General features: G+C 59.7%; 4 protein-coding genes across 4 annotated transcripts; 3 read left to right on the plus strand and 1 right to left on the minus strand.

The window, feature by feature from the left end:
- Positions 1-1,672: 1,672 nt before the first annotated feature.
- On the plus strand, positions 1,673-4,371 carry PLICBS_009746 (uncharacterized protein; the record flags this gene model as incomplete). Its single annotated transcript, XM_018325366.2, has 2 exons — positions 1,673-2,183; positions 2,249-4,371. The coding sequence occupies 2 exons, from the start codon at positions 1,673-1,675 to the stop codon at positions 4,369-4,371; spliced, it is 2,634 nt and encodes an 877-aa protein (XP_018176760.2).
- Positions 4,372-8,526: 4,155 nt separating this feature from the next.
- On the minus strand, positions 8,527-8,796 carry PLICBS_009747 (uncharacterized protein; the record flags this gene model as incomplete). The annotated part of the gene is made up of 1 exon (XM_018325367.2): positions 8,527-8,796. One exon carries the CDS (start codon positions 8,794-8,796, stop codon positions 8,527-8,529), a length of 270 nt encoding a protein of 89 aa, XP_018176761.2.
- Positions 8,797-11,758: 2,962 nt separating this feature from the next.
- On the plus strand, positions 11,759-13,450 carry PLICBS_009748 (uncharacterized protein; the record flags this gene model as incomplete). Its single annotated transcript, XM_018325368.2, has 3 exons — positions 11,759-12,318; positions 12,396-12,526; positions 12,609-13,450. 3 exons carry the CDS (start codon positions 11,759-11,761, stop codon positions 13,448-13,450), a joined length of 1,533 nt encoding a protein of 510 aa, XP_018176762.1.
- Positions 13,451-14,294: 844 nt separating this feature from the next.
- On the plus strand, positions 14,295-15,590 carry PLICBS_009749 (GTP-binding protein gtr1; the record flags this gene model as incomplete). Its single annotated transcript, XM_018325369.2, has 2 exons — positions 14,295-14,506; positions 14,690-15,590. The coding sequence occupies 2 exons, from the start codon at positions 14,295-14,297 to the stop codon at positions 15,588-15,590; spliced, it is 1,113 nt and encodes a 370-aa protein (XP_018176763.1).
- Between the last annotated feature and the right edge of the window lie 275 nt (positions 15,591-15,865).

The raw sequence follows: 15,865 nt of genomic DNA on the forward strand, positions 1-15,865 counted from the left end.
GGATCGTGCGCTGTCCCAAGAGGCGGCAGTGTGATGGCGGAGTCAGCAACTGACTTGCGATTCCCCGGTACCTGGCGCGCGCGCGGGGCACCCGTGCACCTGCAGCGGCGGGACGTGGCATTTGTGCTGTGTGTCAGTGTTCAACGTCTAGCCCCTGGCAGATCGATCGTGCATGCCCGGTGGTCCTTGTCGAGTCCTTGCAGCCCAGATTGTCTACTCAACGGCAACACACGCGCCGCCCAGCCTGAGATGAGCGAGCGGCAAGGAGTGCCCGAGCAGTGAGTTTCGACGGCAATGGTAGGTTACACTAGAAGAGGAGCTTGCGCTGCGCTGTTCGCCCGCATCTCATGATGTGCTGCTCGCGCGAGGGCTGGTGGGTTGGCCGTCGCGGTTAGCTGACCTGCATTCCGCCAGCCATGCATGGACGGGGCCGTGGCGTGGCGTGGAGTGACGGGGCCAGCCCGCCAATGGCCGCCCGCCGGCTGCGAGCGCAGACGGGCGCAAATGGGTATAACGCGGCGGCACAGGTGATGGGCTGCGTGCCATGCCTAACTCGTCGATGCTCTGCGGGGGAGAAGGAGGGGCGGTGGTTTGTTTGTTCGGGGAGAACCCGGGGTTCTGTCGTGGCCTGTTCTTCTCGAAGTCGGGATTCGGCTCGCGGCATCTGGCCACTGCTTCAGCCACTGGGCCGGGGCAAGGCACGCTGTAAACAGCGGGGAGGGAGGGGCCAGGGGTCGGCCGACAGTGGCCACCTCCACTGCTGCGGCCACCGCACCGGCCGCCGCTCACTGGCCGCCCCGGGCAGCGCGAACAGGCGAGGGGAGCCCTTCTGGGACCCCTGTGGGGGGGGGGTTGCTCGCTCTGGGCACGTCGCGGGCTCCGCGTCGGGGAAACGCCCACGTCGCTCTTGCCCGTCCCTCGTGCTGTCCTGCGCTGCCATTTTTTCCAAGCTTGTAGCCATCGTACGTACCCCATGTACTTACCTGCGTGTTGCCCAGTCCGGACGGTAGACGAGCCAGAGTATCCAAGGTGGGCTCCAGCTTGCAGCCCCTCCCGCCCTCTGGCGTTCTTGCCCGCTTGCCCGCACTGCACGGCGGCAATGCGCGGCCATGCCATGGGCCGGCCGCGGCACGGTGGCAGGTGGCAGGTGGCAGGAGGCAGGAGGCGCGACTGAGACAGGAAGGAGCCACCATCTCGAGCCCACCAGCTCGCGAGTTCACGTTCGTGCCTGCCAAGGTGCGGTACCTGCCTCCCTCCCGTAGTGCTCCGACAAAGTACCTGCACAGGTACCTCGAACGGGAGTACCTTCCCTACGCATTTTACTTTCCCAGCACGAAGCACACCCTGTTCCTCCAGTCGCGCTGCAAGACTCTCCGCATCGCTTGCAAGTACTGACCGCGTACTGTTGCATGGAGCCATAACGTACCGTCCCTGTTGTACTTGGTCGAAGCCGGGGTAAGATATAAAAGGTATAACAGCACGACACCTCCATGCCACCCCTCATGCCCTTTCTCGTCACCCACTTCCCGTCCTGCACTTGATATAATATATCCAGACGGCTTGGCCAGCTCGTCGTTCCCTTGTGTGTCGCAAAGCGTCCTGCTGTCGACCCATTGAAGCACTGGGTCGTTCCCCTCTTGTCCATCCCAGCTCCTGCTCCCTCTCCAACATCATGGCCCGCGCCAGGGTCGAAGCTGTCGATGATGTCGACAGCTCCCCCGCCATCCAGACCGTCTCTGAGGAGAAGCCGACCTTGAGCCGCATTATGAGCCGCTACGGCGACCAGATCCCTCATGAGATGATGGAGACGCTTGCTCCCAACGGCGAGGCCGAGTATATCCTCGACAAGATCAACAACATGTCCGAAGACGAAGCCATCGCCATCATCACCGAGTCGCTCGAATTTCACTCGGACGACTGGAACTTCCCCTCGGATATGCGTGAGCGCATGCAGAAGCTCCTTCTGGGGCCCAAGGCCTACGGAGAGTTCTACGACCGCGACCTGCGCATTGATGCAACCATGATGAAGTACTCGTCGCCCTACCCCGGTGTCCGTGCTGTCGCCAGCCCCATCGATGATGAGGTGCCCATTGAAACGTTCCGCGCCTACTTTCTGGGCATAGGCTGGGCCATCATTGGCACCTTTATCGCGACCTTCTTCAACTCGCGTTTCCCTGGCATCAGTGAGTTCAATCCACACGGAGGGACCCAGCGGCGTGAGATGAGATGCTGAAGGTTTCTTTTCCAGGCCTCGGCAGCTATGTCATCCAGATCTTCTTGTTCCCGTGCGGCAAGTTCCTTGAGAAGGTTCTCCCTGACTGGGGCTTCACTGCGTTTGGCTCGCGTCATACGCTCAACCCTGGGCCCTGGACGTTCAAGGAGCAGATGTTTGCCACCATCACCTACAACATTGCCATCTACACAACCAACGCCTACGGCATGATCCTTGTCCAGCGCTCTCCCGTTTATTATGGCCTCGACTTCATCCACTTCGGGTACCAGCTGATGCTTACCCTCTTCACCCAGCTCATGGGCATGGGTTTCGCCGGCTACCTCCGTCGCTTCAGTGTGTACCCTGTCAAGGCCCTGTGGCCCACCCTGCTGCCCATCATCGCCATGAACAGGGCTCTCACCAAGGCAGAGCCGCGCGAGAACATCAACGGCTGGACCATCTCCCGGTTCAGGTTCTTCCTATACACCGCCGCCGGCATGTTCATTTACTACTGGCTACCCGGTTACCTCTTCACCGCATTGTCGCAGTTCAACTGGATGACGTGGATCGCCCCCGACAACTTCCTCCTTGCCCTGCTGACGGGCTCCAACATGGGTCTCGGCTACTTCAACCCCATCACCACCTTTGATTGGAATGTCGCCACCTCGTCGTATCAAGCGCTGTCACAGCCCTTCTTTTGCACGTGCACCATGTACTTTGGCAGCATCTTTGGCGGGCTCATCATCCTGGCCATCTTCTACAAGAACGCCTACAACACAGGCTACATCCCGATTAATTCGTCGTCAGCATTTGCCAACGACGGGACACCATACAAGGTTCAGAATGTCGTCACAAACAACAAGCTTGACTTCGACAAGTACCAAGCGTACTCGATGCCTTTGTACTCGGCAGGCTACATCCTCACCGTCGCCGCCAACTTCGTCTTTTACCCCGTCTATTTTCTCTACATGATGTTCAACCAGTGGAAGACGGTATCCAAGGCCTACGTTGACTTTTACAAGGGCCTTCGCTATGGCAAGGGCAACTACGAGGATGCAATGGACGTGCACAGCCGCACCATGGCCAAATACAAGGAGGTGCCCGACTGGTGGTTCCTTGTCATCCTTTTTGGTGCCATTATCCTGTCGTGTGTTTTCGTCAGTGTCTACCCGCTGGACACGCCCGTGTGGCTCGTCTTCCTCATCATCGGCATCAACCTCGTTTTCGCGGTGCCCTTGTCCCTGCTTTCTGCGACCACGGGCACTAACCTGAGTCTTGGCACTCTCATTCAGATCATCACAGGCTACCTCCTGCCCAACAACCCGAACGCCTTCCTCTTCGGACAGACCCTTGGCTCGTGGGCACTGGCGGGCTACGGCGACAACTATGTGCAAGATCAAAAGATGGCTCACTACACCAAGATGGCACCGCGAGCCGTTTTCCGCTCCCAAATTGGCACCATCATCATCACTTGCTTCGTCGCCGTTGGAACGCAGAACTTTATCCTCAACAACGTCGAAGGACTCTGCACTCCAGACCAACCGAGCAGGTTTACGTGTGCCAACGACGGCGCGCCGCTCTATGCCAACTCACTCATGTGGGGGCTTCTCGGGTCGGATCGCATGTTTGGCCACTTGTACCCAATCCTGAAGTGGTGTTTCCTCATCGGCGCGCTCATCGCGCTCGTCTTCCTCGTGGGCCAGAACTACGGGCCAAAGTACCTCCCGCAGGTCAAGGAGAAGCTGCGTCGGTCGCTCCGCCCGAACACATTTGCAAAGCTGGACAAGACGCTGTTTCCCTTCGTGGCTTCGTTGTTGTGGCTGAACCCCATCCTCGTCATTCAAGGAGTTCAGCACTGGGCGCCGTCCAATATGTCGTACAAGACCCCAGGTTTCATCCTCTCCTACATTTTCATGTACTGGATGCCGAGACGTCGGCTGGCCTGGTGGTCCAAGTACAACTACACTCTGTCAGCGGCGCTCCAGGTCGGAGTCGCTGTCTGCGCTCTCGTCATGTTCTTCGCCGTGTCTTATCACCCCAAGACCCTGAAGTGGTGGGGGAATACAGTCAGCGGCGCCGGCATGGATGGCAAGCAGATTGGAAGGTTGCCTATTCCAGCGCGTGGATATTTTGGCCCTGAGAAGGGCACGTTCCCTTAGAAGTGCAGAGAGGCAGATTCCAGACGGCTCGTGGTGGCCGTGACTCAGGTGGGCGAAGGTGTTGGCTTATATTTTGCAGATTGCCAAGGTCGAAACGTGGTTCATTCTAACACAAGCGTCTTCGTCACGATTTCCCACGGCACACCAGCGTCGAGCCAAAGTTTTCACTTTAGTCAGAATCATAGCGCAGCACCAAAGATTGACACATTGACATTGAACTTGAACCTGGACATACTCATCACCTTTCTTGGAGGTCTACCGTGCAGCCTCGGTTTCCGAAGCCGCAGTTGCCGTTTGGAGCGCCGTCCTGGTGGTGAATCGCCGTGCAACTGCTTACCGGAGCGCTAGCAAGCTCCCTCCCATGCAGGTTTGAGGCTACATTGTTCTTGCTTCCACATGTCTTGCGGGCCATTGGGCGGGGGCTTTCTCAAACGCGGGGTGCAGCGGTCGTGTTTGTGCTTATCGTTTGGAGATGACGATGACGATGACGCTACGACTCGGATGCTATCTTGGAGACGAGCTCTAAATAGCAGCAGGTAAAGTCACAGAGCTGCTGCTACCTGACGTTCGACAAATCTGCCGTCTATACGAAGTACATGCGAATCTACATTTGTACGGATGGGGACAACCCCATGGTTCTAGACCGCGTTCTTCGTGGGATCCAAGGTTCTGGAACGGGACCTGAAAGCCTGGAGGCATAGGTAGCGGAATGATCCGTTCGAGGCGCGATGTGACGCCGGAAATCTACCAAGCCTGGGGCAGGCCGAGTTCACATCCCGGAAACAGAACCGCCCTTCCTTCCGACGGGTTCAGCCCTGGGAAGAAATAGTTGACGGGACGGTGGTGTCGAAATTCGCTCACCGCATCGTTCCCTCTATGCTGCATGCCCTTAAGGTTGTATTCGTTCCTCATGTGGCCTATTTGATGCGGCTGTTTGCTGGGTGCACCGCACGCACGTGGGCAGCGAGCTCCGGACCTCATCCCTGCAACGAGCGTCAATGCATGCGCCGCCGGTTACATTCGTCTCCCTCCCGCGCGCCGTGGTCAGCAACAACTTCCGTGCCACCGAATCCCTGCCGGGGAGACTCTAGAGGTGGACGGTCCGGGGAGGAGAGTCCGGGGAGATTCGGGTGAGAACGAACGGCGGTTCATCCTTCGGGCGCTGGCGGTCGGAAGTGCCTCAGGTCCCAGCCTCGTGGCGCCGTTCGACGGGGATGTTTGTTTCCATCTCGGTCAAATCACACAACAGCCAAGCAAGGCGGTCCATAAAAGACCGTAGAATACAGTATAGTCTGATTCGGTCCCGGTTCAAGACGAAAACAACTCGCCGGTTGCAGAGTGTTCGCAGATATCCAGAGCGAGTGCCCGTGGCGGGAGATGAGGGAGGAGTTGTTAACGTTCGCCAAGTCAACGCGAGCCCACTTACACGAGCGGCCGCGCAATCACGAAGCATCACCGAGCAAAAACCCCAACCCACCGGCCAGGCCGCAAGAAGGATCCAAGCGACATGCGCCGTACGGGAGCATTACAGCCTGCTGTACGAGTTGGAATCCATCTTGGGGAAGCCGATTGCTTCTTTGCCGTCTTAGCGAATCGAAGAAGTCGAGGAGGTCACCCACTGCTGTGGCTAAATTGTGGCAACGTGCATCCGCGACAGCACGCACAACACGCACAGCGCGGGTCCGACAGCAGTTAGACGCACGCACACAGCCGCCACGCAGACCCCGCCGTCCAGGGATCATGATCCCCAAGTGCAGGGCCTCGCTCACGCCAAGACCACCTTTGTCGGAGACTCGGCAATTTCGCATGCGTTGACGACGCCATGATGTCGACGGCTGCAGCGCCGCCGCCGCCTTCTGCAGCAAGCCCACTGATAAAGACACAGGTTCGGCAGCAGTCCGTGCAAGCCACGCGAAGGGCGGGCGTTGGGTGTGGGATGCTCTCGTTGGCTTGGCAGCCCGGGTGCGCGGGGGGACGCCTCTGCTGAATTCTTGGCTTGCGTATCTGCTTGTCTGCTCTCCAGACACCAGCGTTTTGGGGAGGTGGTGTTAGCTCTGGTGAGGGCTCTGGAATCCCAGATCCCGCAGGACGCTGTGGGGAGGGGGGACGGGGACGGGGGGGCAGGGCAGGGGAGAGAAAGAGTGGCTTTCCTGGTGGCGCCCACATTGCCGCTTCGGGCCTCTTGGCTTGGGATCCTCTGGCCGCGGTGGCTCCGCGGTTGTGAGAGGATCAGAGGCCCTGGGGGGAACCCCCACAGGCCAAGCCGGCGGGCTTGCGGGACAAGAAGGAGGGGGACGCGGCGGTGGCTTTGGGGTGGATGGTGGTGGGCGTGGTGTTGGGGTTTGGTTGGTGGTGTTTGTCTGTCTTCACCCTGGACGGAAGGAATCGCGGCGTGGCGCTTCGGTGACGGACTGACTGACTCGGGCGCGGGCATCCGTCCGCTCCTTTCACCATGATTGCTCTCCGGTTTCACCCAGCGTTCTGTTCCCTCGGTTGAGCAGTACTCAAGGAGGTGCATCGTCCCTTTGGTTATGTGAGAATGAGAGCCGGCAGTTGGCAGCGCACCAGACGCGAGGGAGAGAGCACTGGACCATGAGTGAGTAGCAAACTGTTGGGCGGCCTGCAAGAAGCACGCACAGCACCGGCACGTGGCTCGTCTCGGAGCTGCTGCTCTGCTGTTTTGCACGCGCCGGCATGCATGCCTCCAAGGTGGTTATTGCTTGGTTGGTGGAGAGACCAACGAGCACAGAAAAGCCTCCTAAAAGGCATGGCCTGACTCCGTCTGCCCGAGAAGGTCCTGTACGGAGCATGCACTGATACCGCCAGACCCAGAACCAGGACTCCATCATGTCGTGATCGGCAGCCGCACACACACCCACTCATCCCACCCCCGCGCGCTGCTGCCCGCTTGGATGAAATGGAGAGACAATTCGGCAAAAATGGAGCAACTGGCCTGGCGCTGCTGCGACACTGCCATGCGAGACAACAAACGGTCGCTGCGACGAGGCGAGCCGGAACTATAGGGGGATGCAACGCCGTTGGCGATGTCAAAGCTGTCTAACGCAGCACACTATTGCACAGACGGACGGCCTGTCAGAATGGCATGTTTCGAAACAGCCCTACCCAGTTCGGTTGCAACGGTCGCAACGCGTTCTGTCTGACGGACATGATGCTGCCGTCTGGCCTTAACTGGAGGGGGCAGGGGGGATGAAGGGCAAGGACAGGAGGAGACGAGCAAAAGGCGCGCACAGCAAACACCACACCACCAACACTCGATCGTGTCAGCGACCAACTCACCGATGGACGCGCCGTCTCGAGATGGCGCCACAGCGCAGTGCCTACTTGCCCCCTCGCCATTGGCGGCTTTCCTTCTCCTCCGCACCCCGAATCCTTCTCCTGTATGCCCTTTATGTCCGGCCCGGCGGGCGAATCCACAGCACCGCAGCGCACTGCATCGCGTGTGCTCTCCCGCGCACGTCTGCCGAAGACCCATGTCCCCGGCCAGCCACCGCGCCCAGCGCCGCACGCATCGGGAGGGGCCAAGGGAGCTTCCACGGACCTTCACCTGGGATGCTTGTCCCGGCCCCCCCGCAGACAATGTCTCCGCACTGTGGCTAGGCGGAGCAGGAGGAGGAGGAAGGACCAGGATGACCCCTGGCATGAAGCGGCTGTGGGCCACAGCACCCCCCGGCCTCCACTGTTTCGGTCAAGGTCCAGCGACCAACGATGCTGGGCGGTGGTTCAACGAGTTTGGGGAGCTTTGCCGCGGCGGCTGGTCGGTCGCATGAACCTGTCGCACAAGGATCGTAGACGAGTATGATGCGCAGTCTCAAACTCAAAGAAACGATTCGATCTGGAAGAGCTAATTTTGGTCACGCGGTGCGCGTATCGTGTACCTTTGTAGACGTTTCCGTATGTTTGATACTCATACTCGAGGCGGTCTCGTAAACGCCAAGGCTTTGAGGCTCATTGTCGCGTATCGGTCACATGCAGTTCACGTGGGACACATGCGCAAAGCTTTCCATCAATGTCTATTTTCATGCGAATCATGCTCTCTCAAACAAGCTACAGGGCTCCTCGAGGCCTCACCCCCATTCGCTCCTCGAGGTGACCGGAATAGGTCCACCTACATGCCCAGCATAGGCATCGATCCATCTATGCGAACCACCCCAGGGCGCGACGCCGCCGCAAGAGGTGGTGTTCGCCGTTCGGCCCCTTGGTGTACTTGCGCTTCTGCTCGTCGAGGTAGTACTTGCCGCCTCCGGGCAGCGGGTACCACATGTCCGGGCCCGGCGGGACGGTTGGGTGCTCCGAGACTGGGAAGTCGCGAGAGGTGCCGCACTTGGGGCAGGGCGAGCCCTTCTGCTGTGTGATCTGGCGCGGGTCGCACGTCCCGTGGGGGCACTCGAAGCCATTGCCGGCCATGGTGTCTGATGGATAGGGTTACACTGCCGTTTGACGGGAAGTAGGGATATACGCAGATAAGTGTCGCCGCGAGAGGCCGAGGCGAGATGGTGATGATCGAATCGAGTGAGTCTATATTGAAGAAGCACCCTTGCCGGCGGCCCGGAGATCCAATTTATACATTTAGTCTACCGAGTGGTTCTGGAGAGCTATGCCTCGGTGCCGTCCAAGTGTTTTACGTCGTAGTCCGCTGCTGCTGCTCTGGCCGTCGACTGGAGAGATGAATGCCCAACACGTAACTTATATGATGCCAAAAAAATGGCTTCGCGGACCGGTTCAAAGCTAGAGAACAAAGGTCATGCTGTCAATTGACCAAGAATATTCGACCGGCGTGACCAACTATACAACAATTGCGGAGCCAGACAGCTAATCATGACCGAGCGGCAACGAGGGCCTCAACAGCCACTGTTGCCCTGAATACCTGTTTGTTTGCGTAATTTGTACATATGAAACGCAAAGCTATCGAGTCTTTGCTGAATCTGCGCGTTTCCATAACGTCACTGGCTCATTTGGTGTAAAGAAACGCAAACAACCGCTGCGGTTTGGCCCGGGTCGTCGCCCCCTTGCGCCACTGAGGTCAATGCTTTCGGGCGTCTGCCCACCTCACGTAGTCAACCCTACACAAGGCGCCCTGGATGGACAAAAATTCCTCCGCCCATCTGTCATGGGCGCGCCATTCTTCTCCAGTCTGTGCAGTCACGATCTCCCCCGGGCTCACTTTTGATGCGAGTCATGTCACCGCGGAGAACCCGGGGTTTTCTGCAGCGCACTGGCGTGATTTTTGACACCTCCGCTTCGGGATGCTACGGTGCGTTTACTTGTCGTACTCATGGCGCTGCAATAAATGCAGGCCCCCCGGGTTGTAGGAGTAGTAGTACGACGACTCGGCAGGCAGAGAACGAGAGAACCGGATCCAGACCCGGCAGGCGCGCATCCACGGCCCCGTAAAATGGAGAGCGCCCCTGCGATGCGCTAACACTCATCTCCACATCCCGCTGAGGACCTCTCTCACTCTTGCCCGTCCTCACCTCCACCGGCCCGTAAACACTGTGTGTCTGGCTGGTGTGTGTGCCTGCTGCCCCAGAGACTCCAAGGATCTTCCCCCCTCTCACCACCTCGTGCGGGGGGCAGTCCCCATCCACCACCACCCATACCCATGCTTGCCTGCCCAACACCTGCTGTGTCTCGGTCAATCTCCAGCGAACCAGCGCTGACGTGGGATGCGCGACGCCCTGCTGCTGGTGGTGGGTGGGTTGGTGTCTGGTCCCGCACGGGGTTTTTAACGTTAACCTCGCCGGCTAAGGTTAATGTTAAGCGTGCAGGTAAGCCTATTGCTGAGCCAAAACACATTTCACTGCAAATCACCCCTAAACCTAGCACGCGAGACAGAGCACCAGCGGCAAAGATGGGGCTAACAGTGGTCCGCCCAAGCAGATACGAAGCGTTCAATGGGCCATATTTCTTATGCATATGCGCCGTCAGCACTGGGTTTCACCACATGACACGGCTCGACGGGCCATGTGCGTGCAGCCGCCTGACCTGAGCAGCGCGGTTCCAGGGACCGGCACAGACCAAGGGCCTGTGAAATCGACAGCCGCTCCCCTGCCGCGGTCCCTCCAGATCGTCACACCGCCCGCAACAAACACCCGCTGTCGCGGGGATGACCCTGTCGCCGGCCTCTTCAGCACCACTGCTTCAGTTTCCTGGCACCCCGTGCAAATCCCGTGGCGAAAGCCCGGCCGTGAGACAGCCAGGCACGTCAGAAATAGATTCCCTGCCTGAGAAACGTCTTGCCTGCCGAGGGTTCTCTCCCCCCTCCAGCAAAGACATCCCAGGCGCGACGACATGTCACTGGCCTGACACTCCTCCCTGCTCCCGGTCCAGTGCACATGTGTACCTTCGCGCTTCGCGTGCTGGAGCCCCCAGGACGGCCCTCCACAAATGTCTCCTCCATTCCCCAGATCCCTCCTCACCCACCTCGAAAGTACAGTACGGACGTGAGGTGCGTGTAATAGCTCACTCCACAAAACAGGATGGTGGGGGGGGATGGGGACTAGTTGGAGCTCCAGCGCCGCATGGAAGGATGACCGCACTTCTTGCTCCTCCTCCTCCTTCACCTCCACCAAGGAACCACCAGACAGGCACCTCGCGTTCCCGGCAGCCACCTCGCCGGCCCCCAGATCTGCTCCTCGGCTTGGCCCAACGCAGAAGGTCGCCCGCCGCGGATCGCAGCTCGGCCCTGTGGGTGCCACGCCCTTGAACCCTGTTGGTGGGCCGGGCAGCCCGTTTCCGGGGGCGTGGCTGCATATGTGCAGCAGCATGTCTGTTGGCCACCTTTGCTGTTCATCCACCTCCGTCACTCACTCACTCACACCACTGGTCCTCTTGCTCCGAGATGGAGCTCTCTCACAGTCCGGCATCGCGATACCCCCCGCCATCGGATCCGGGGGGCCGTTTGCTCTCCCCTTCCTTTGCCCTGCAGCCGGTGTTGGCGTTTCGCGCGGTGTTGGTCGCGCACACCACGGCTTGACATCCCTGTTCGTGCCTCGGAAAATGTCGTAAACTCGTCCGGTGACGCCGCTGTGCGTGGGCTGCTGGCTGCGAGCTCGAGCCCACGGTGAGCGAGTAGTGGATGGATGAGTGAGTGACTTGGTACGGTACCGTACATCCCACCCGTTCTGGAACATGTCGTGCGACCGGCCCGAGGCAAGACGATGTACGAGCCATGTAGGATCTCTGTTCCTGTTTATATAAACACGTCGTACACCCCGCGTGCCATGCGCCAGATGCCGCTCTGAGCTCTTCCGCATACGTACTCCCTCTCTCCGTTCTCTCTTTTTCCCTTCCCAAAGACATTGACAGATCTTCACGACTGTCTGTCATTGCAGCCCCCCTCCCGCCAACAACATTGCTCTCTTCCACCATGTCGACGGGGCAGGTTGAGCAGGCCGACGACCTCGCCAAGGGCACCTTGGCGACGGCCAAGCAGTCCCTGCGCGACCTCTTCATCTGGAAGAAGCGCGTCGTCGTGTCCAACGAATATGGCGAGACGCGCTGCGAGTGGCACGAGGCCGACCGCTTCGTCAACCCCATCAGCCTCATGGCACAGCTATCGGCGCGCGACTGGGTCTTCTTCCTCGTCGGCTTCGTCTCCTGGACCGCCGATGCCTTCGACTTCCACGCCCTCTCCATCCAGACCGTGAAGCTGTCCAAGTACTACTCGCGCTCCAAGACGGACATCAGCACCGCCATCACCCTTACGCTGCTGCTGCGGTCCGTAGGCGCCGCCGTCTTTGGCCTCGCGGGCGACAAATGGGGCCGCAAGTGGCCCATGGTCGCCAACATGATTATCCTGGGCTTGCTGCAGATTGCCACCATCTACAGCTCCACCTTCTCCCAGTTCCTCGCCGTGCGCAGCCTCTTTGGGCTCTTTATGGGTGGCGTGTACGGCAACGCCATTGCCATGGCTCTGGAGCAGTGCCCGTAAGTTACCTGGAGAGTTTGACTGATGTTTCGTTTCAGCCATGTAGGAGATGTGCTAAAACGTACGTCACTTATAGGGCTAATGCGCGTGGCCTCATGTCCGGTATCCTGCAGCAGGGCTACTCATTCGGCTACGTCTTGGCTGCGTGCGCCAACCTTGGCGTGGGCGGTAGCGTCGACTCGTGGAAGACGGTCTTTTGGATCGGCGGTATGTCTTGGCGTTGTCCTGCAACTCCTTGTAAACACCAGCGGAAGTATATCGTGTGCTGACAAGAAGACGACGATCACAGCCGGCATCTCCATCGCGGTCGGCCTCGTGCGCATCCCGTTCCCCGAGTCGAAGCAGTTCCTCGAGGCGAAGAAGGCGGGCAAAAAGGCCACCTCCCCGGGGGCCTTCTGGCGCGAGACCAAGAAGATGCTCGCGCAGGAGTGGAAGATGTGCGTCTACTGCGTCATCCTCATGACGTGGTTCAACTACTACTCGCACACGTCGCAGGACTCGTACACGACGTTTATGCTCACGCAGAAGGAGCTGGACAATGCGGGCGCGTCGCGGGCGTCCATCCTCATGAAGGCGGGCGCCTGCGTCGGCGGCTGCATCATCGGCTACCTCAGCCAGTTCGTCGGGCGGCGGCGCGCCATCATCGTGTCGGCGCTGACGTCGGCGATCCTCATCCCCGCGTGGATCCTGCCCGAGGGCGAGCGCGCGCTCAGCGCGACGGGCTTCTTCATGCAGTTCTTCGTGCAGGGCGCGTGGGGCGTCATCCCCATCCACCTCAACGAGCTGTCGCCCGTGGCGTACCGCTCCACGTTCCCCGGCGTGACGTACCAGGTCGGCAACATGATCTCGTCGCCGTCGGCGCAGATCGTCAACGCCATCGCCGAGAAGACGTTTGTCACGGCCAAGAAGACGGGCGACAGGGTCGAGGCCTACGGGCCGACCATGGGCATCGCCACCGTCATCATTGCGCTCGGCATCATCGTCACCACCATGTTTGGGCCCGAGCGGCGCGGCCGCGACTTTGAGCACAAGGTCGCCGGCGTGGACAGCGATGTGTCGAGCAAGGTCCTCGACGAGGAGGCTGCCGACGAGGAAAAGGGCGGCCGTGTGGAGCTCGAGGAGAAGAAGTAGTCTGCTGCATATGCGTCATGTAGTTTATGCCATGAGCATTGACGAATCATTCCATGCTGCGAGAGATTGGCTTGACAATGTGCTGCTGTGTAAAGACTCGATGATGGTGTAGATGTAGTGCAGCGTCGCGCATCACAGTCGTAGAGCCGTGTACTGCTGCAAGAGCTGCTTACCCTATAGCCCGCCGATTCGCCGGTTACCCGTAGTTGTCCGAATGAGCCTCCAAGAGCTTCGGTCTCGACTTTTCGATATCAATTGGCTTGTCTGCGTCTCATTTCTACAAGACTTTGAATATGTCTTCTATATTGGCAAGCTCCGTCCGCGATCCACGTGCAGCGCCTCGCCCGTTGTTCAAGCTGAAGCTGCTTCAAAGATCACAAATCAGTCGCGGACAGCGAATTGGACTACTATCGAGCAAATTAGCCGTCGTAGCAATGTGACCAACTTACTACAGTCCGTAAATATTTCGCCCAAGGCTTAATTATGACAAAGCTTTTGCTAGCATGCCGTGTCATGGCGACAAAGATAGGTGCCTCTTGTGATGCTCCAGCCTCCTCAGGGCAGCTCCCCACAGCTTGGCGGGCGCTACGGCGGGTACGCCTGCGACCTAATGAGCTAGGTACCGGGCGGCCCCACGCCGCAACCGCCGATAACCTGCCTTGCCTGCCCACTGCGTCCGTCCACTGGGAGCCTCAATCCCGACTTCACACACACAACCACACCCGACCCGTCCCAGCTCCGACCTCCCTCCCGCCCACCGCCCGCCCGCCCGTCCGCGCCGATTGCTCTCCTCCCTCAAGCCAGCGAGCCGGCAAGCTAGCAAGCCAGCGAGCAAGCCAGCGCGATGGCGTCACAACCGCCGCAGCACGACAGCTCCTCGGCCGCCGACGGCCTCACCGGCGGCAGCGCCGCCGCGGCGCCCGCCGCCGAGGTGCGCAACGAGGTCAAGAAGCCCAAGAAGAAAAAGGTGCTGCTCATGGGCAAGTCGGGCTCCGGCAAGTCGAGCATGCGCAGCATCATCTTTAGCAACTACATAGCCCGCGACACGCGCCGCCTGTGAGCCTGAACCACCCTTCCCCCCACCACCGTTCCCTCTCCCCGTCCCTCCATTTGGGCGGTGGGGGAGAGGCATACGTCGTGACGCCCTTTGCTGCTGGCGGTGGCGACGATACTCCCCCTGGCGCAAGGGCAAAAAAAGACAGTCGCTGACTCTGGTGGGACGTTCTTGTGAATGAATAGGGGCGCCACCATCGACATCGACCTCTCGCACGTCAAGTTCCTCGGCAACCTGACGCTCAACCTCTGGGACTGCGGCGGGCAGGAGGCCTTCATGGAGAACTACCTCTCGCAGCAGCGCGTGCACGTCTTCTCCAACGTCGGCGTCCTCATCTACGTCTTCGACATTGAGTCGCGCGACGTCGACCGCGACCTCGCCACCTACGTCTCCATCCTCTCCGCGCTGCTGCAGTTCTCCCCCTCGGCCAACATCTACGTCCTCATCCACAAGATGGACCTGGTCGTGCCCTCGGCCCGCGAGTCCGTCTACGACGAGCGCGTCCGCCTCGTCAAGCAGAAGACGGCCGAGTACGTCGCCTCGGTCGGCGGCGACATCGCCGGCGTCGACCTCACACCCTTTGCTACCTCCATCTGGGACCAGAGCCTCTACAAGGCTTGGGCCTCCATCATACACGACCTCGTCCCCAACCTGCCCGTCATCGAGCGCAACCTCGCCAACCTCGGCGTCGCCATAGAGGCAGAGGAGCTGCTGCTCTTTGAGCGCACGTCCTTCCTCGCCGTCTCCAGCTGGACTTCGCCCGAGGGCCACCGCAACCCGACAGAGGACCGCCTCGAGCGCATGTCCAACATTATGAAGCACTTCAAGCAGAGCATCTCGCGCTTCACGGGCACGCCAAGAAACGCCGAGCAGTTCATCCGCATGGAGCACAAGGCCGGCATGCGCTTCAACCTCTTTATCCTCAAGTTCACCACAAACACGTACCTCATGGTCGTCCTCCCGCCGGGAGAGGCCCGCTTCAACGCCGCCATGCTCAACTGCCAAATCGCCATCGAGCACTTCAAGTTCCTCGACGGGCCCGTGAGCCAGGCTTCGGGAGCTCCCGCGCCTGCTGCGGCGGCTTAGCGAGTACCGAACGCACGCAGTTCCTGGCCCCAATGATTGTTTCAGTCTGGCGTTTGGGTTTAGCGATACCTTGTTGTATGGCGTGTGTTGGGGATGTTGGAACAGAGCCACTACGCCTCGGGCACGACGTTATGAAAACCACTTGTACATGTCCCCGTGTCATCACGATATAAAGCCCTATGCAGTTGATGATTGCTTCAATTGGCAATCGCCTGATCTCATTGACAGGCCCTGTCTACGTTGCTACTTTGCTCCCTGATCTGTAGCCATGTTTT

This window comes from Purpureocillium lilacinum (genome assembly GCF_023168085.1).
Source record: "Purpureocillium lilacinum CBS 284.36 DNA, scaffold_7, whole genome shotgun sequence".
In the NCBI taxonomy this organism is placed as follows: domain Eukaryota; kingdom Fungi; phylum Ascomycota; class Sordariomycetes; order Hypocreales; family Ophiocordycipitaceae; genus Purpureocillium; species Purpureocillium lilacinum.